At 37.9% G+C, this 22408-nt stretch overlaps 1 protein-coding gene across 1 annotated transcript in view; it reads left to right on the top strand.

Annotated features, from left to right (window-relative positions):
* SPAG16 (sperm associated antigen 16) overlaps positions 1-22408 on the top strand; it is a 1067206-nt gene that overhangs the window by 479763 nt on the left and 565035 nt on the right. The window contains exon 11 of the mRNA XM_027566726.1: positions 17987-18130. Within this exon, the coding sequence (XP_027422527.1) occupies positions 17987-18130 (144 nt within the window). The remainder of the gene's footprint in view (positions 1-17986; positions 18131-22408) is intronic.

Here is a 22408-nt window from a genome sequence, read left to right on the forward strand (position 1 = left end):
TCCCCTGGAGAAGGAAATGGCATCCCATTCCAGTATTCTTGCCTGGGAAATCCCATGGACAGAGGATCCTGGCCAGCTACAGTCCATGGGATTGCAAAAGAGTTGGACACAACTTAGCAACTGAACAGCAAAAAGGTGCATTCCATAAATGTCTGTAAAAACCTCCTGAAAGTTTAAATGTGGAAGAAGGCAACTAGTTAAGAGGAAACTGAGAGGCTGCTTAGAATAGGTAATCTTTGAAAAAGGATTCTGAAGTCTCAAATAAGGCTCGGTTGTAAGTGGGAAGAAGAGAGGGAGTATTTTATGGAGGAACAAGTTGTCACTAGGCAGGAGAAGCAAAACAATAATGTTGAAAAGAACATTGGGTGTATTATTCAGCTTGTTTGTGGGTCAGAGAGTGGTTTAGTTTGGTGGAAGAAAACATTATTGTTGTGCTTTTTTGGTTTTGTTTTTTGATTGATTTCCCTTAAAAAAAATGAGAGGAAGACAGAAATTTTGTCAAACCCAACCCACCCCTGAAAAAGTAGCCATGAGCACAATAGTTGTGGATTAAAGGTTAAGGGCAATGGAGAGGTGAATACAGGCTTAGGTTGGCAAGGATGTTTCTTCTCTTGCGGGAAGCTGATGGGGCACTAACATTTTAGATTCTTGGTTTACTTGTTTAACTATTTGTGTGATTGGTATTAGTGCCATTTTTTTTTTTTTAATCTGAAGAAAACTCTTCCTAATAAAAAGAGTGAAATAATCACTCTAGTGGAAAAAGTTAAAATTTGAAAGTCACTTAATTGAACCATAATTTGCCTGGCCTTAACATTACTCTTCTCATGCTTGCAATTTTGACTCAATTATTGATGTGTTTTTAAGGTTTCATTACTTTTCATGGTTAAAGTGGAGTTATATTGTTAAGTTAATGAAAGATAATGTAGCCTTTGTGATAATTGAGGACTTATTTTTTAAGTACAGAAAATCCTTTTCCTGTAGACCATAATTATAGCTGTGTTCATTGCATCAAATTATACATGCATTATTAGACCTTCAAACCCCTAATAAATTCTGTACTTTACTGTTTTAGGGCTTTGTATATTGTAAGAAATATTTATATAAATAAAATCTAGGTTGTATTAATAAAAAACAACTTATCTGAATCTCTACATTCTTTAGGATCCACTTTCTCCTGATGAGAAACAGGGAATATTTTAATGGCAAAAAAAATGGGATGATATATAGACACTAAATGATTTTTAAATTCATGATTAACCATTCATATTCATTTCTATAGTCTTGCAGAATTGGTCTACATCATATAAACTTTTTTAAACATTTTAATGAAATATGAAAGCACCATAACCTCCGTGTAATACATGAGTTAAGAATCGCAGTTTTGAAAAAAATTTCTTCAAATTATACTTGCATTTCTTTCTTGAATTCTGAAAGCTTGCGATCTTATAAAATGTAATCCTTTCGTATGGAAAACCATCTACTGGATTAGTATTACAAGCAAAGGGCTAAATACTTAGAATAACATTCATTATTATTGTGGTACCTATCAGATCAGATCAGATCAGTCGCTCAGTCGTGTCCGACTCTTTGCGACCCCATGAATCGCAGCACGCCAGGCCTCCCTGTCCATCACCAATTCCCGGAGTTCACTGAGACTCACGTCCATCAAGTCAGTGATGCCATCCAGTCATCTCATCCTCTGTCGTCCCCTTCCCCTCCTGCCCCCAATCCCTCCCAGCATCAGAGTCTTTTCCAATGAGTCAACTCTTCGCATGAGGTGGCCAAAGTACTGGAGTTTCAGCTTCAGCATCATTCCTTCCAAAGAAATCCCAGGGCTGATCTCCTTCAGAATGGACTGATTGGATCTCCTTGCAGTCCAAGGGACTCTCAAGAGTCTTTTCCAACACCACAGTTCAAAAGCATCAGTTCTTCAGCACTCAGCTTTCTTCACAGTCCAACTCTCACATCCATACATGACCACAGGAAAAACCATAGCCTTGACTAGATGGACCTTTGTTGGCAAAGTAATGTCTCTGCTTTTGAATATGCTATCTAGGTTGGTCATAACTTTCCTTCCAAGGAGTAAGCATCTTTTAATTTCATGGCTGCAGTCACCATCTGCAATGATTTTGGAGCCCAGAAAAATAAAGTCTGACACTGTTTCCACTGTTTCCCCATCTATTTCCCATGAAGTGGTGGGACCGGATGCCATGATCTTCGTTTTCTGAATGTTGAGCTTTAAGCCAACTTTTTCACTCTCCACTTTCACTTTCATCAAGAGGCTTTTGAGTTCCTCTTCACTTTCTGCCATAAGGGTGGTATCATCTGCATATCTGAGGTTATTGATATTTCTCCCAGCAATCTTGATTCCAGCTTGTGTTTCTTCCAGTCCAGCATTTCTCATGATGTACTCTGCATATAAGTTAAATAAACAGGGTGACAATATACAGCCTTGACGTACTCCTTTTCCTATTTGTAACCAGTCTATTGTTCCATGTCCAGTTCTAACTGTTGCTTCCTGACCTGCATACAGGTTTCTCAAGAGGCAGATCAGGTGGTCTGGTATGCCCATCTCTTTCAGAATTTTCCAGTTTATTGTGATCCACACAGTCAAAGGCTTTGGCATAGTCAAGAAAGCAGAAATAGATGTTTTTCTGGAACTCTCTTGCTTTTTTGATGATCCAACAGATGTTGGCAATTTGATCTCTGGTTCTTCTGCCTTTTCTAAAACCAGCTTGAACATCAGGAAGTTCACGGTTGACGTATTGCTGAAGCCTGGCTTGGAGAATTTTGAGCATTACTTTACTAGTGTGTGAGATGAGTGCAATTGTGCGGTAGTTTGAGCATTCTTTGGCATTGCCTTTCTTTGGGATTGGAATGAAAACTGACCTTTTCCAGTCCTGTGGCCACTGCTGAGTTTTCCAAATTTGCTGGCATATTGAGTGCAGCACTTTCACAGCATCATCTTTCAGGATTTGGAATAGCTCAACTGAAATTCTATCACCTCCACTAACTTTATTTTGAAAGTAAACTTATTTTCTTGGTAATCTCAGAACTCTTTGTTGTTTGTCTTTGTGTTTTTGTTTATTCATTTAACATTAAGATATAAGACATCTATACATTTTCACCAAAAAATTTCATATGATTTGTAAATAAGCAATCAATTCCTTTGCATATATCTTGCCATTTAAATAAATTTCTTAAAAAGTGAACTGGTGAAAAAGAGGAGATGGGTATATTAGGATTAATGGGTTGCTTGCCAAAGGATCAGTTTGTTGCTGTCCATAACTAGATATTACAGAACATCTGCTCATTGAAAAATATGTTAGTGTGTTATGTTCATCTCCTTCTGCATATGGATTGCCTTTGAATGGGGAGATAAACATTTCCTAGATGATGGCATGTAAGATTTGTGCAGTTTCAGAGAAAACTGAGATGAAAAACTAATTTACCTGAAAAAAATATTCTTAGGCAACTTTATATAAAATAACATTCATCATAATTCTTGGCCATTCAGTTCAGTTCAGTTGCTCAGTCATGTCCTACTCTTTCCGACCCCATGAATCGCAGCACGCCGGGCTTCCCTGTCCATCACCAACTCCTGGAGTTCACCCAAACTCACATCCATCGAGTCTGTGATGCCATCCAGCCATCTCATCCTCTGTCGTCCCCTTCTCCTCCTGTCCCCAATCCCTCCCAGCATCAGAGTCTTTCCAATGAGTCAACTCTTCGCATGAGGAGGCCAAAGTACTGAGTTTCAGCTTTAGCATCATTCCTTCCAAAGAACACCCAGGGCTGATCTCCTTTAGAATGGACTGGTTGGATCTCCTTGCAGTCCAAGGGATTCTCAAGTGTCTTCTCCAACACCACAGTTCAAAAGCATCAATTCTTCGGTGCTCAGCCTTCTTCACAGTGTAACTCTCACATCCATACATGACCACTGTAAAAACCATAGCCTTGACTAGACAGACGTTTGTTAGCAAAGTAATGTCTCTGCTTTTCAATATGCTATCTAGGTTGGTCATAACTTCTTTTCCAAGGATTAACCGTCTTTTAATTTGTCCTCTGTTAAAACCATTAATTCTCATGATTAGCTATGACAAGGATAGGGAAAATATATATTATTTCTGTTAGAGGGGGAACTGAGAAACCAGTCATTTTGTGTTACATGCAGGCAGCAAAGTGCTCATCAGTAGTTTTGGATCTCTTAGAGCCTTGGTACCCTAACTTAACATAGAGAAAAATCCATGGAAACAGTTCTTTGGGCAGATTAGTGTGAAGCAAGAGTCCACCTATAACTTCTTTCTACTAGTCTACACTTCCAGTGAGCACTATAAGATTGAAAAACACCAACAGGTAACCCTCTGACTTGTTTTCACTGTTATTGCAAGACTTTTATAAACACTGTCACCGTTAAATAAGTTTGAGGAGTTTAGATGTGAAATCTGTGTGTGTGTGCTTAGTTGCTCAATCATGTCTGACTCTTTGCAGCCCCATGGATGTGGCCCACCAGGATCCTCTGTCCATGGGGATTCTCCAGGAAAGAAGACTGGAGTGGGTTGCCATGACCTCCTCCAGGGGATCTTCCTAACCCATGGATTGAACCCATATCTTCCCAACCCAGGGACTGAACCCAGGTTTCCTGCATTACAGGCAGATTCTTTACAGTCTGAGCCACCAGGAAAGCTCTACATATGAAATAGGGAGATATTTAAAACCCAGATATGTGACTTATATTAGAAAAAAATAAAAAATTTTTAGAAATTTGAAAATGATTCTTAAATGTTGAATTATTTAAAAAAGAGTAACCAACATTTAACCAAGCACCTAATATGTGACAGGTACTTTCCTAAATCCTGTCTGTAATATATAATTTAATTTAAATTCTGTGTAATACTCTGGCTTCTCTGATGGGTGAGACTGTAAAGAATCTGCCTGTAATGCAGGAGACCTGGGTTCGATCCCTGCATCAGGAAGATCCCCTGGAAAAGGGAATGACAACCCACTCCAGTATGTTTGCCTGGAAAATCCCATGGACAGAGGAGCCTGGTGGGTTCCAGTTCATGGTGTTGCAAAGAGTCAAATGTGACTGAGTGACTAACACACACACAGACACACACACACACATACATTTAATTCCCTAACATTCATGTTCTATAAATGAGAAAATAAATTTATAGGCACATAACCTAGATGATTTTTTCAACGTATGGAGGATATTATTTTAGAAATCTTAAGAAAATTATAGAAAGGCAAACCTTGATAACTTCTGTATCTCAAGAACGCTTATTTTGTAGGTAATTTCTAGAGGAAAATCTGATTTCCAGAGTTTAATGCTTCCTCTTACTTCAGAAATTATTTCATGAAACGAGTCATAGATAGGCACTCAATTCACAGTTCCTAACTTATGGATTTGGCCCACATTCATCAAAACTGTCTTCTATAAGTCTACAAAAGCAACTGCAAACCTGAAAGCAATAGGCCCATTGTTGTTAAGTCACTGCGTCATGTCCAGCTCTTTTGTGACCCCATGGACTGTAGCCCACCAAGTTATTCTGTCCATGAGATTCCCCAGGCAAGAATATTGGTGTGGGTTGCTATTTCCTTCTCCAGGGAATCTTCCTGACCCAGGGATGGAACCGGCATTTCCTGCATTGCCAGGCAGATTCTTTACCACTGATCCACCAGTGAAGCAGCCAGTAGGCCCTTTAAGAGCTACCTAAAACTGTTAGGCTCAAATCCAGCATGCCCCAAGATTATGAAAACCATGTTATTCTAGTCTTCCAAATGCTAGTGCTTGCTTTTCCTTCAATATTTGGCATTTAGAGAGCCAGTAGATAAACACCCTCTTTTCTTGATCAAGTCAAGAATTCATAGGACTGTAAAAGATGGAGATTAAATATTAGGTTTTACTGGTTAAAGGGATTAAAGGGATATTACAATGTGTTGCCTTAATGGGCTTTCCGATACTCCATCTTGTAAATAGGCTAACCTCCCGGGGCACAGATAATGCTGAGTGATAGCTGGCTTGTCACATAGGGGCTTATCCTTGCAAAGAACAACACAGAAGAGCTTGGAAATGCAGATTCACTACAGGCAGGCTGATCCAGAAAAGAGAGAAGTTAGAAGAAGCTATCTCTTGTAATGCTAACCCTTTACTCCAGAGTTGCTTTGTGACCGCTCAGATACGTTTTTTCTACATCCTCAGAAGGATGGAGTTGGGGAAGAAAGAAGTCGAGTATTTTTTACAGGAGATTCCTCATTAACACACACAAGACCTAGATGAGAGCCTTCCCTCTAGCCATTTTTAATAATTATACTATGAAACTTACAATAATTTGAATTTTTTAGAGCCGCTTGTAGCAGTTGTAGATTGTTTATAGTTCAGAGCAGCAGGTTGGGCGACAGTAGTAGTAGGAATACGGAAGCTAAAACCTAAAGGTCAAGGAACTAGTTACTTTCTTATTTGTGTCCTTTTATCTTCAAACTGTCAAAAAACAGAGGCTTAGAACAGGGAATACTCATTTTGTATAAAGATTTTCTACTTCTCTCCTTTGACATTTCCAGCAACTTAGTAGTAGCGTGACTGAATGAAACCGAAAGTAATGGATAGGAAAAGGTACATGGAAGGAGTATTCAGTGTAAATAGTTCCATCTCAGCCTAATTAACATTCAAAGATCAGATAGAAAACATAAAGTCAAAAAGAAGAACAAAATTTACAGGGAAATAACAGTACTTGATAAAGAGGGACTGTAATTGGTAGAAATTAAAAGAGTGATTTTGTTCATCTCTAATTTCTAACAAAACTGAAGGTCAGTTCAGTTCAGTTCAGTCGCTCAGTCATCCGACTCTTTGCGACCCCATGAATGACAGCACACCAGGCCTCCCTGTCCATCACCATCTCCCCAGAGTTTACTCAAACCCATGTCCATCAAGTCGGTGATGCCATCCAGCCATCTCATCCTCTGTCATCCCCTTCTCCTCCTGCCCCCAATCCCTCCCAGCATCAGAGTCTTTTCCAATGAGTCAACTCTTCGCATGAAGTGGCCAAAGAACTGGAGTTTCAGCTTTAGCATCATTCCTTCCAAAGAAATCCCAGGGCTGATCTCCTTCAGAACGGACTGGTTGGATCTCCTTGCAGTCCAAGGGACTCTCAAGAGTCTTCTCCAACACCATAGTTCAAAAGCATCAATTCTTCGCCGCTCAGCCTTCTTCACAGTCCAACTCTCACATCCATACATGACCACTGGAAAAACCATAGCCTTGACTAGACAGACCTTTGTTGGCAAAGTAATGTCTCTGCTTTTGAATATGCTGTCTAGGTTGGTCATAATTTTCCTTCCACAGAATAAGCGCCTTTTAATTTCATGGCTGCAGTCACCATCTGCAGTGATTTTGGAGCCCCCAAAATAAAGTCCCTCACTGTTTCCACTGTTTCCCCATCTATTTGCGATGAAGTGATGGGACCACATGCCATGATCTTAGTTTTCTGAATGTTGAGCTTTAAGCCAATTTTTTCACTCTTCTCTTTCACTTTCATCAAGAGGCTTTTTAGTTCCTCTTCACTTTCTGCCATAAGGGTGGTGTCATCTGCATATCTGAGCTTATTGATATTTCTCCCAGCAATCTTGATTCCAGCTTGTGCTTCTTCCAGCCCAGCATTCCTCATGATATACTCTGTATATAAGTTAAATAAGCAGGGTGACAATATACAGCCTTGACGTACTCCTTTTCCTATTTGGAACCAGTCTGTTGTTCCATGTCCAGTTCTACCTGATGCTTCCTGACCTGCATACAGTTTTCTCAAGGGGCACATCAGGTGGTCTGGTATTCCCATCTCTTTCAGAATTTTCCACAGTTTATTGTGATCCACACAGTCAAAGGCTTTGGCATAGTCAATAAAGCAGAAATAGATGTTTTTCTGGAACTCTCTTGTTTTTTCCATGATCCAGCCTAAGTTTATACAAAATGAACTAAGGTAGTATTTTTACATGATTATCTGCCCACATCATTCTTTTTATCCCCTCCAGTTTAAATGCTTTAAGGTACTAGAAGTGTTGATAAAGGCATGGGGGAGGGGCCAGGGGAACAGCTGGATCTGCCATGTAAGACGATGGAAAGATATCAAGTAAATTTAAAATAAAATACGTGAGGTCATTAAATCACATGAAATTCTACAGGTCACTGAAACCTTATATTGAAAAGAGATAAAGCAGAATGTGCAAGCACACAGAACTTGAGGTAAAGAGAGGGCTACAGACGTGCAGTTTAAACAAGCAGAGTTAAGAGGTTAATTAATTCTGCAGCACACACTTAACCATCTCTCCTGATTGCCCTTGCGGTGATATTCCCTCTCCTGACTAAAGAAAACAAATGTTAAAGCATTAACTTATACATATACACACACAGATACAAGCACATAATACAAAAATATCTGGAGGCAGGACTTTATGTTATAGGAGAAACACTGAGTATTTTCCAGAGAGCCCTGTGCTGCAGACGTTGAGTGCTGCAACAGGGAAAGTGATCTGAGTTATTTATTAACAGAGGGTTGATTAAACTGTGTGCTTGAGAGAATTGGGAAGGGTGCATACCTTTCCTTTCTTGCACTGAATTTGGTAGAACTCAGGGTAGATAATAAATCAAGGAATTGAATATCTGTGCAGTTGCTCCTGTTCAGACTAATTGATTGTAATATTGGGCTGGTCGTAAATAGAAGATCCAAAGTGAAGTTGCTCAGTTGTGTCTGACTCTTTGGGACCCCATGGACTGTGTAGCCTACCAGGCCCCTCTGTCCATGGAATTTTCCAGGCAAGAGTACTGGAGTGGGTTGCCATTTCCTTCTCCAGGGGATCTTCCCGACCCAGGTATTGAACCTGGGTCTCCTGCACCGCAGGCAGATGCTTTACCATCTGAGCCACCAGGGATATTGCATGCAAGATCCAAGGCTTACCTGAAATTGTAGCAGATCAATGCTTAGATTGCTCTCTCTGTCCCCTTTTCTTACCCAAAATCGGTAGTTGGAAAGAGGATTTGTTGTTGTTCAGTTGCTCAGTTGTGTCCGACTCTTTGCAACGCCATGGACTGCAGCACAGCCAGGCTTGCCTGCCCTTCACTATTTCCCAGAGCATGCTCAAACTCATGTCCATCAGGTTGGTGATGCCATCCAGCCATCTCATCCTCTGTCGTCCCCTTTTCCTCCTGCCTTCAATCTTTCCCCAAATCAGGGTCTTTAGGGAGTTGCTACACACCTCTTTACTTTTGTTTCCTTCTCATAGAGCAGAAAAAGGAAGACTGCAGTAGCATCTATGATGCAGAGACAAATGTATGGGGATAAAAGACAAAGCAATATCTTACTGCATGGCCAGTTATCAGGATGTGTTTCACATCTTTTTCGTGTTTTCTTAATCTTCCATTATTTGGATCCATTTCTGTCTACCTTGTTCCCTCTAGGATTTATGTCTCACCATCTTAGGGTTTTTAGCAGATCTCACTTTGGCCCAATTAGTCATCTAATGCCATCCCTTAAACTTGAACAGTTCATTTTATTCAATTCTGGCCATGTACATCGGATCACCAATCTTGAATTTAACTCGTTTGTGTTTTTATGTAACTTTAATGTTTTTATCAACTCAGTTCTTACTACTGCCCCCTTCATCTGACTCCATATCTTCTCCCCAGTCCCCTGGAAACCAACTGGGGGCTCACTCACTGGTGTTCTTCATTTTCCTCTAGTTACGCCAGCTCTACAGTGAATGCCAGTTCGTCCCTTTTCTTGTCCCCATCAGTTCTGCCACATGGCCTTTGACACCCATGAGGCATTATGATGCAAGTTCTTTCAGTCTTAGTACAGATTTCAATATAGAAATTGAGATTCATAACAATTTTTGTAACATGCTAATTTCAATATATGTCTTAAATTCCAAAACTTGGGTTTCCCTGGTGGCTCAGATGGTAAAGAATCTGCCTGCAATGAGGGAGACCTGGGTTTGATTCCTTGGTTGGGAAGCTCCCTCAGAGAAGGGAGGGGATCTGGCCTGGAGAATTCAATGGACAGAGGAGCCTGGCAGGCTACAGCCAATGGGGCCACAAAGAGTCTGATGTGACTGAGTGCCTTTCACTTTCACTTTTCCTAAACTTCTTTGTAAAAGAATGCTGAATTTTAGTCAGTACTCTCAAATAATAAAGGAACCGCACATAATTCATTTTGATTTTCTAACAATTATCAAACAGCTACAAAAAGAAATTGTCAGTAATTAAATATCATGACAGTCATCAGATTGACTTGGTGGTTTCTAATAAATTAGGCTAAGAACAGAATTTTGTACTATGCTATGCTATGCTAAGTCACTTCAGTCGTGTCCAACTCTGTGCGACCCCATAGATGGCAGCCCACCAGGCTCCCCCGTCCCCGGGATTCTCCAGGCAAGAACACTGGAGTGGGTTGCCATTTCCTTCTCCAGTGCTTGAAAGTGAAAAGTGAAAGTGAAGTCGCTCAGTCGTGTCTGACTTTTAGCGACCCCATGGACTGCAGCCCACCAGGCTCCTCCATCCATGGGATTTTCCAGGCAAGAGTACTGGAGTGGGGTGCCATTGCCTTACTTTGATGTATAAATGCACCTCAATTCCATGTCTTAAGTAGTAATACTTCTAGTTATTCCTCAATTATATGTAGGTTTTGTTTTCTAAATATCCTCCTTGAAAAGAGATTTTCATGATAGAGCTCTTGCCATGAAGATGTTTGATTTCAACTTAGAAAGTACCTACTCTATGTCACTAATATACTAAGGAAATGTGAAATGGAAAATTTTTAATATTCATAACTATACAGAATTATTGTAGACTGCTGAAACATGAAGTAACCAAATAAACTTTATTATTGAAATGAGTTTCTTAAGAATATAAATGCATAATGTGACTTTTCAAACTTGTTAAACTCTAAAGAGCTACAGCAATTTCATAATATGAAACAGTGTGTATAAAACTATGTAGCATAAAATGTTTAGCAGCTAAGGTAGCAGGGAAGTTCCAGGAGCTGTTTTCATAAATCTGAAAGTAGTTAACCTGTTTCATTGATCTTCTTTATTCCATTTACTAAAATAGTGGGGCCTGCCTCCCTCTGTCTTTGAACTTTATAAATTTCATTTTGTTGATGCTATGTATTTTAGAATGGTCTTTCTTTTACATATTGTAACAATTTTTGTAACTAGAACTTCTGGAGGTTATGGAAATTATATATTGTTTAGCTTAAGAATATATTTTCTTAAGTTTGTTTTGTTTAATAAATAAAACAGGGATACTTTTTATTTAGAAAACAGGATAAATGATATCACATTTTTTAACATGAGAAAACAAAAACATAATAAATTCAAATGACTTTTCTTGAAGACCATGGTCTGATCTTAAGAATTTTCATTTGGGAGGTAATTGGGAAATGGCCTGGCTAATGCACTCACCAAAGTGGAAGTGCCCTCACCTGTGAAACAAGGATACTCGGCTCTGTAGATGACGTGAGAGTTTATTTTGCAAGATTATGAAGATGCATATCTGCATGTATGTTGACTTTTCATAAATGGTGAAAAGTGTTTGAATGTCGGTAGATAATCTTTACCCTTGTGAACGTTTTGGGTGAATTTTTCTTACAAAAATATAAATCTATGAATTTCAATGGAGCATTTATATAGAATAGGTAACAATCGTAGTGTTACCCTGGAGATAAACCAAAACACACATACAGTCTTGCCTGCCTCTTTCCTTGCCCATAATTAGGATTAAAACTACCAGCCAGGTAACAAGCCAAGAGGAAGACTATTTGGTACCCCACCAGGCTCCAAATTTACTATGTGTACAAGGCTGGAAGAACACTGGACAGGGAAAATTAAAAGGAAGTGTTAGCCTTTAATGACTACCCTCTGGATAATTATTAATAATGTCATGGGCCATGTTGTGCTAAGTTGCTTCAGTCATGTCTGACTCTTGTGCGACCCTGTGAACTGTAGCTGGTCAGGATCATCTGTCCATGGGATTCTCCAGGCCAAAATACTGGATGGATTGCCATTCCCTTCTCCAGGGGATCTTCCTGACCCAGGAATCGAACCAGCATGTCTTACGTCTAACCTGATTTGGCAGGTGGGTTCTTTAACACTAATGCCACATGGGAAGCCTCCCTATTAATAATGCCAGAAACTGTGAAAATGCCTTACCTATTTAGTGAAAATGAAGGGAAGATACTTTCCACATCCTGACAATACAAATCCCATATAGCTTTGAATGAAATCTATACTATTACATTTTTAAAGTGCCAGGGAAGTATTGATATTTCATATTTTCACATTTTCTTAGCTGACTTCTAAAAAAGAGTGAGACCTACATCTTATTTTGACAGATTTTTCATTGTTTTGTGCACATATTTGGCTTTACGGCTTTTAATTCATTTTGACTGTTTTTAAAATACTCCTCTTTGTTTAATATTTTTTATTGGTAAGAAGAATTGAGTTGACTCTACCTGAAGATAATGGTGAAAATATTAATATACTTAATATAATATTAATATATTATATTTATTATTTATTTATATATATTATTATATATAATATAAATATATAATATAAATATAATTATAAATATATATTATTATATATTTATATAATATAAATATATTATATTTATTATTATAAAAATAAATATAATATTTATTATTATATTAATAATAATAAAATATTAATATACAACCATGAGGGTGTAGTCACTCACCTAGAGTCAAACATCCTGGAATGTGAAGTCAAGAGAGCCTTAGGAAGCATTACCAGGAACAAAGCTAGTGGAGGTGATGAAGTTCCAGCTGAGCTATTTCAAATCCTAAAAGATAATGCTGTTAAATTGCTGGACTCAATATACCAGCAAGTTTGGAAATTTGAGCAGTGGCCACAGGCCTGGAAATGATCAGTTTTCATTCCAATCCCAAAGAAGGGCAATGGCAAAGAATGTTCCTACTATTGCACAGTTGTGCTCATTTCTCATGCTAGTTGTGTAATGTTCAAAATCCTTCAATCTAGGTTTCAACAGTATGTGAACAATGGACCTGAAGATGTACAGCTGGATTTAGAATAGAAATGGGAACCAGAAATCAAATTGTCAGCAACCATTGGATCATTGAAAAAGCAAGAGAGTTCCAGAAAGACATTTACTTCTGCTTAATTGAGACCGTGCTAAAGCCTTTGATTGTGTAGATCACAAAAAACTGTTGAAAATTCTTAAAGAGATGTGACTATCAGACCACCTTACCTGTCTCCTGAGGAACCTGTATGCACATCAAGAAGCAACAGTTAAAAAAAAAAAAAAAAGAAAATATTAATATACTAAAGTGACATCTATCATAATAATGAGAAGCTATGTGTTAAATGGCTCTAAAGCTTTTGTTCTTAAGTTACTACTGTTCATTCCGAGCTAATGTCTATTTTTTTTTTTCCCATGCTCTTCACTTTCTCATTTTCCAGACAGGTGCTGGAGAGATCTTTTAAATAATCATCACTCATATATCAGTCTCCTACTTAAAACTATTCAGTGATGTTAGGGTAAATTCCAGTCTTCTTTTCTCAGCTTATGAGGACCCGTCTGATCTGGTCCATACTTTTCACATGCACTTCATTCATCATCAACACAGTCCTTCATTCTCTGTGGTCATTCTGGCCTTCATTCTGTCCCTTGAGCACCCTTTTGCATATGCAGTCATCTATGCCTGAAACCGTCTGCCCCTAAATTGTCCTAAAGATGACTTTTCCCTCTGATTTTGCCTGGAATGTCATGTCTTCAGTGAGGACTCTAGTAACCAACCCATGGAAAATAACATTCTCCTACAAATCATTGTCATTTCACTTTTGCTTTTTCATATAGCTCAGATATTCTGTTCAGACATGTAATTGTTGCTCTTTCCCCACATTCATATGTAGGCTCCCTGAGAGTGGTGCCTCTATCTGTTTTGCATACTGTATCATAGGCTTTTAATTCATATTTATTGAAATAAAGAGTAAAAGTTGCATGTTAGAATGCTGTGTAAATCCTGATGCATATCCGAATATAAGATGCAAGTATTAACTAAGCAACAGTCAGACGAATCTTTTGTATGTTTGTCCTGGTAAGCTGGATAAAAGCATATGTGATGTGTGAGCATGTGCCGTCATTAAGTATGAGTAGATCAGTAGTCACCCATGTTCACGGGGCACACATTTTGATATTGATTCATTTTCAGCCCAGTGTGCATCTTCTGTGTTGGAAATAATTAGAGCCTGTGAACTGAAGTGAAGGAAATATTTATAATGCTGAATAACCGAAAGTGAAGACAGGGGTATCTAATTAGTCCTTCTTGTGACAATCTTTTTTTTGGATTAGACTTTGAGTGAAGACAGGGGTATCTAATTAGTCCTTCTTGTGACAATCTTTTTTTTGGATTAGACTTTGAAAATTCTTAACAGTGGTGTTTGTGTCAGCGACTCTGCTGATAATTAATAGTATTCACCATACACCTACACACAGTCCCTCCAAAATATATCCTTATGGAATGCCACTACCGGAAAGAACAATTTCAATTAGAGAGGAGAGCTTTTGAAATGTATATATCATGTGGTCTATTGTGAGAGATGTGTCCTATTATAAAAGAGAAAAAAATCTCTGATAGAACATGATATTTTATGTAACATGCCTGATATATTGTTTAACAAAACATTTTATGGATACGTCATCAGGACATGACTTGATTTAAGAAGCAGGACTAGCATTCACCCACGGTTTCTTTTTTTTGAATCCGTAAGATGTTTTCCCATACTATTTTCACCCAGCCACAAGCTTATTAACTTGGGAATGAGGTGACAGGGCCTTTGTCTTCGAATCTTGCAATTATAATTAATAGTAAGTTAAAGGGAAGCAGAAAGGTTATATTCAAAGTTTAAAGTAAAATGACTTTGTGGCACGTAGCGCAGGTACAAGGAAGATATTAAGTGGGAACTCATTATTCTTATTAATTAGAACTTTGGGAAGACATCTTGAAAAGGAAAGTCATTTTATGGTATGTTACAAGCGAGACACCTATTTGTGGACAAAACTTGGACAGGACCTATGCCGTCTTCATCTCGGCATGTCCAGGGCCTAGCAGAGGCCATCTCCAGTGACCAGCAACTACTTGATGCCGGTTGTATATACGAAGGCAGGGAGAAGGGGTCACTGTGTACATATTCTCCTCTATACCCCTCAGTGCACTCCTAAAATCTATATTATGAAAGAAACCACTGCAAATTTCCTTATGTTTGTGTGTGAAAGTATTCTGTGTGAAGCCTGCACTTTTGGCAGAGGATTTAATGTTAGAAAAAATATAGTAAAGTCTGGTGTCTCTCAAAACCACATGGAAACATCATTTTTCTCTAAATTTTTACAGTTTTAAAGACTAAATTTACTACTTATGATCTTTATAAGAGACATGTGTGGATTATAGAAGTTAACGACATGAAGGGCCAGGCTACAGTGAAGTGCAATAATGTACAGTAATAATAATAGCTAATATTTACAGAAAGCTGGCCATGTTGAGATGCTCTTCCAACCACTTTCCATGTATCAGCTTGTCCTTACAACACAAGACCCTTATGGTCACCCTTTTAATATTCCCCCTTTCCACAGATAAGGAAACTGAGGCTGTGGAGATTGAATGTCATTTGCTAGTCAATAAGTTCTAGGCCAATATTAAAATCTAGGCAGGCTGGTTTCAAAGTCTCTGTCTCTGCACTAGGATGATATTCACTGAGTTTTCATTATGTGTCTAAGTCCTTCACTTAGAATGAAGGAAGTGCATTTACTTCGTCAACTCACAAACGTATGAAGGCAATAGTATATTTCCTTCTATACATGTTGGAACTATGTCTAATCACGTAAAGATCATTTAATGGACAAAGTACCTTATACTTTTTAAAGAATAGAATATCGATGTTTGACTGAAACCAATCCAGAATGGTTAGGGAAAAAAAGTCATATGTAGATAAGAGATATTTTAAAAAGAGACAGTGCTAGAAAAGAGATACAAGACAAAGAAGCCTTAGAGCATGATTAGTAGGTTCAGTTCACATTCATTTCAGGTGGTGTGGAGGGAATTGCAAAGAAGAAGGGTTCAATAGAGCCTGGAGAAACACTTCCAAACTGATTAACCACCAACAGGTTTGTGTTTATATTGTTTCCTTAACTTCTACAAACAGCTCCCCTCACAAAAGTCATTTTGGAAACATCTTTCAAAGTTTGTAAAGACGTCAGTGATTTTGGTTATCTTCACTTAAAGAGGGTAATTTATCATCTTGTCAAGTGCGCATGTGTCTGTGACCAACATACATCACACTCAGGAGCTTCAAGTATTTGGTTTGCTTTCTTATGTGTGCTTTAATGTAGGATTCATTTCAACCTGAAATTTTTTTTTTAACCTCTCATCATATTTTTCTTCTAATTAAGTTCTATAAATGTAACCTCCCCCCAGTTTGAGCTGTGATAAATTCCTTCTCTGAATTGGCCTTCTGAAAGTCACAAACGAACATTATGATGGATTACAAAATGAATAATTTCCCTTCTACCTTGTTTATTTTGAGCAGCAAAGTGCTGGAGAAAAGGGAATTTTTTTCACTCAAAAGAAAGCTCTGCTCACACTAGTTATGTGTCTGTGAGTTAAATAGTTCCAGCACTGACTGACCCCAACATATTTCCAAAACTGGATAGGCCTAATGGAAGGACATGATTTTTCAGCTCAGAATTTTGGGATTTAAGGATATTCTTGGAAGGAATCCAAAATGAGAAAAGGTGTGCTTTCGTGTAAGCCCTGGAGTTACTCATGTAGGTATGGACTGAGACCATGGTTTCTTTGGGAAATTGATTTCCTAAAGTCTATATTGCAGAGGAAAGGAACAATGTCATTCATACAATGGGCTATGGGAGAAATGAATATGTAGTTTTTATTTTTAAGTCCCTATTCATTTCACTTCATTATACATGCAAGTAAATTCATTATGTCTTTGATGTGAGACAGCTGTGTTGAAATTGAACCACTTGCTGCTAATATTTAGGCTGGTATTTTAATACGTGCTTAACACAGGATGCATTTGTTCCCTTTACATTGGAAGGCACAGATGAAACTATATAAATAAGATTAAAGTATTGCCATAGATAAAATATGAGACATTAACCTTTTAGTCTCTTGAGTTTCAAATGGTTTAGTGTCAATATTTAAATAGCCACAACAATCATAGTCTGGTTCAAGTAATACTGCTTAATGTGTTAATCATTAATTTTACATACTTCTTTCTTGGTTCCCTCTATGCCTTTATAGAGTGGGAATTGCCTCTTGCATCCTGAATTCATTACTGTGATTTGTGTACTGTGCCTTGACTGAAGCCAATTTAAGTGGCATATCAGTGTGGAATTTGAGCTCCTTTGCTTTTCATAGATAGGAGCTCATGGAGTTAATGTTTCTTTTATAGAATTTATTACAGAACTAGGATAATGTGGTTATGATTTATGATCTATTCCTGGATAGTATCTGAGTTAAGATATACTACAGTCTGAAAAGAAGTTTGATTTTATATATTGTAATAAGCGTGGCTACTGGTTCAAATGTCTGAACACCAAATTTTCATTGGCATAACTTCTCCTCCCTGAATGAAAAACCAGAACTATTATTTCAAGCCAGAATTAGATATGAGCATTCACCTAAATCAACCATCCCATTTTTCAGATGAGGAATGTGAGATCCTGTGAAATTAATTAGGTTGATGACATTCAGGAAGGTATAAGTTAGGGCTCTAGCCAGGAGGTTGAACCTGGCTCTTCTGACTTCTGACCCAGCATTCTGTAGCTATCCTGCCTGGCCGAAGTGGATAACTACTGCCACTTCATTTATTCTCCACATGAAGCCATTCACTGTTCCCTTCCCCTAAAAACCTTTTCTTCTCTTTCCCTGTGTAGCATCATCATGCACCCTCACAAAGACCTCCTTGTCTCCTGTGGGGAGGACCGTGTCTGGAAGATGGTGGGGCTCCCCAAAGGCAACGTGCTTCTCACAGGCTTGGGCCACACTGACTGGCTTTCAAACTGCTGCTTCCATCCCAGGTCAGTGCACACAGCTCTCAGAGCTACTCTCATCTCTCCAGGAATGCACTTGTTTACTCTGTGTCTTCATTCTGCTGTCTTTTTTTTTTTTTTTTTCTTAAACCACTTATTGAAGTATAAATAAAGCTATATATTTAATGTATACAACTGATAAGTTTGGAGATAAGTATACCTCCTTGAAATCGTCACTGCTGTCTATACCATAAACATACCTATCATCTCCAAAAGTTTCCTCCCATCCACTTTATCTTATCATCATCATCATCATTATTATCCTCAAAACACTTAAGATTTGTAACTGCTATTGGCTCAGTGGTAAAGAATCTGCCTGCAATGCAGGAGACTCTGGAGACTCAGATTTGATCCCTAGGTTGGGGAGATCCCCTGGGGAAGAAGTAGCAACTCGGTTGCCCACAGTCCATAGAGTCACAAAGAGTTGGACACAACTGAGCTACTGAACATACACACACAACCTGAGATCTGCCCTCTTTAGCAAATTTTTCAGTATTCCTTAAGAATTGTTAGTTGTGCACTCTATGGTATATGGTAGATCTCTAGGACTTAACTCGTCTTATATAAATGAAACTTGGAAGTTTATTCTGCCACTTTCCTCTCTGCAACCCCACCTCTACCACTGAATTTTGAAACATGTAGATAAATGCTCCTTTGGCTTTCCTTATATCGACTTTAGATTGATTGCTTTTGATATTTAGTACATGTAAAACTTAATCCACATGCTGATGCATTTAAGAAGAGTAATGAGCTTCCCAGGACAAGCTTCAGAAACGCTCTTTGTCCTCATAAACTCTGACAAGGCACATGAATTTCAATAATGCATAGCAGTGTTTACTTTGCGTCTGTTAATCTTGTATGTTTTCTGTTTAGAATTAAGATATCTACCAAAAAGGATCAGGAGGCAGTGATCAACTCCTTTAAAAATTCAATGATACTTAAGATGTAAAAGGGAACAAGCAGAACTGAAGGCATGGAGCCCTATAATTTTCAAGATTCACTTAATTTTTGTACCAAAAGAACCAGGGCACAGAAGGAACGAAACACACATACACATTTTTCTGGTGGCAAGAAGGACTGCCTACTGTTGCTTGTGGTCAACTCTTATCCCTAATCCCAGTGGTCTTCTCTTATCATCATAATGCTTAACATTTTTAAACACTCCTGCATCTGGCTCTTTCTAACAGTTTCTGGTCTAATTATTCTTGGAGACAGGTAGTTCTTAGTGAAACTTCTGAATGGTACCATTGGGAAAATTTGTTCTTTGGAGAACTTTATTTTTTGTTTGCACAGAACTTTTTTTAAAAAAGCATCTTTGTCTTATCCTTAGTATGAAAGTCAGTGAAATTAGATTAAGAGTAAACTAAATTATTCAAAAATTTGTGTCTTAAAGAGAAGAGTAAACTAATTTTTCAAAAAAAAATTTGAAAGTGTTCTTAAAATACAGCTTTAGTTCTACATGTTTGGATTTAATTTTTTAAACGTATAATGCATTCCATACCTGATATCTGGATAAACAGATCTGCACCATCTCTTACCTCTCAGGAACATAAAGCCCATCTTGCAAGCAGAGACAGCACAATTAGAAGTGTAGTGTATCACTTACACAGCTGCTGGGCATACTAATCAGATTTCCGTAATATCCCGTCACCATGACAACCTGTGACTCTGACATTTTCTTATTAGTGTTTGACTAGCACATGGTCCTTTTAATAGATATTCCTACTTTTCCAATCAATTACTGAAGTTAAAATGAGGTGAAATATATCATTATTCACTCATAGTATGAGTTTACAGTTAGTACTTTCTTTGGTAGAATTTTAGTAAAATGCAGCTTTTTTTCTAGTGCATGTGGGACAAAAATAATGGGAGAAAATACATTTAGCCACATGTGTTTTAAGTGAGAGATAATGAATAACGAGTGTTCTATTTGCAGAATTGACAAAAATAATGAATGTTTATTAGAAACAATAAAAAAGCTCTTTTTTTATTTGGGGTAGGGACCATTTCTCAAGTTTATATTTCAGGCCTTAGACATTTTACAATGCTTAATGTATGTAAATCAACACTGAAAACCATACATTATATATAAATATATGCATATATGTGAATATAATATTTATGTCTAAAAGCTGAAGTTCCTGCTTTCTGAAATTTGTGATACTTGATTTTTATTTTTGCTTAGATAATTTAGTCAGTAAAAAAATAATTTGTTAAAGATAATACTTTTCCTCTTTATATACTTATCTATAATCAAAGAATCAAATATAAAATAAATTTGATTCAAATGTGATACTAATCTGTAGTTGGATCTTTGATGAATACATGCAGTCATAGTCTTCCTCAGAGCCCATTTTTGTGATCAGTTTGATGTTACTCCCTTGGAAGAGGTCCAGAGTAGACACATTATACACTGTTGCCTGCCTAATTCCTCTGCTCTTCACACAGAAAAATAAACCTGGACATTTTCTTTGTAATTTTTGATTGTGGTTGTCCCCAGTTGAGTATTTTCTACAACTTACAGTTAGATGTATTCCTGATTACTATGACATTGACGCCACTGTCTCTCCTGTCACAGTAACGTCTGTCAGATTTCTTTTACGGATCAAACTTACTTAATATGAGAGTGTGATACTCACCGAGTGACTCGAACCAGTCTTAGTCATCCTATTTTCCTTGTCATAATGGACATCTTCAATACATAAACAGTAAATACAACGGTCATGATAATATCAGGCGAAAGATGAGTCACAGAAAAATAAACTGGGAGGGTAACTAATTATCACTTGAGGATCAGATAGTATGATATTGAAATATATAAAATAAAGCTCTTAGAAATACTAGATTTTGACAAAATTATAGTCATCAGAGTCAAATACTTCAAAGCAAATTAGTTGTTAATCTGTCAAGTAAACAAACTTTCAGTGGAATTAGAGAAATTAACAGCAAGTGTATTTAGTAGTATATATTGAACTTTAGTAGTATATATTGAAAGCTAGTGGAGGTGATGGAATTCCAGTTGAGCTATTTCAAATCCTGAAAGATGATGCTATGAAAGTGCTGCACTCAATATGCCAGCAAATTTGGAAAACTGAGCAGTGGCCACAGGACTGGAAAAAGTCAGTTTTCATTCTAATCCCAAAGAAAGGCAATGCCAAAGAATGCTCAAACTACCACACAATTGCACTCATCTCACACGCTAGTAAAGTAATGCTCAAAATTCTCCAAGCCAGGCTTCAGCAATACGTCAACTGTGAACTTCCTGATATTCAAGCTGGTTTTAGAAAAGGCAGAGGAACCAGAGATCAAATTGCCAACAACCTCTGGATCATGGAAAAAACAAGAGAGTTCCAGAAAAGCATCTATTTCTGCTTTATTGAGTATGCCAAAGCCTTTGACTGTGTGGCTCACAATAAACTATGGGAAATTCTGAAAGAGATGGGAATACCAGACCACCTGATCTGCCTCTTGAGAAATTTGTATGCAGGTCAGGAAGCAACAGTTAGAACTGGACATGGAACAACAGACTGGTTCCAAATAGGAAAAGGAGTACGTCAAGGCTGTATATTGTCACCTCATTTATTTAACTTGTATGCGGAGTACATCATGAGAAACGCTGGACTAGAAGAAGCACAAGCTGGAATCAAGATTGCCGGGAGAAATATCAATAACCTCAGATACGCAGATGACACCACCCTTATGGAAGAAAGTGAAGAGGAACTAAAAAGCCTCTTGATGAAAGTGAAAGTGGAGAGTGAAAAAGTTGGCTTAAAGCTCAACATTCAGAAAACGAAGATCATGGCATCCGGTGCCATCACTTCATGGCAAATAGATGGGGAAACAGTGAGGGACTTTATTTTTCTGGGCTCCAAAATCACTGCAGATGGTGACTGCAGCCATGAAATTAAAAGACACTTACTCCTTGGAAGGAAAGTTATGACCAACCTATATAGCATATTAAAAAGCAGAGACATTACTTTGCCAACAAAGATTCGTCTAGTCAAGGCTATGGTTTTTCCAGTGGTCATGTATGGATGTGAGAGTTGGACTGTGAAGAAGGCTGAGCGCTGAAGAATTGATGCTTTTGAACTGTTGTGTTGAGAAGACTCTTGAGAGTCCCTTGGACTGCAAGGAGATCCAACCAGTCCATTCTGAAGGAGATCAGCCCTGGGATTTCTTTGCAAGGAATGATGCTGAAGCTGAAACTCCAGTACTTTGGCCACCTCATGCAAAGAGTTGACTCATTGGAAAAGACTCTGATGCTGG

The sequence above is a fragment of the Bos indicus x Bos taurus genome, chromosome 2 (genome assembly GCF_003369695.1).
Source record: "Bos indicus x Bos taurus breed Angus x Brahman F1 hybrid chromosome 2, Bos_hybrid_MaternalHap_v2.0, whole genome shotgun sequence".
NCBI classification, from domain to species: domain Eukaryota; kingdom Metazoa; phylum Chordata; class Mammalia; order Artiodactyla; family Bovidae; genus Bos; species Bos indicus x Bos taurus.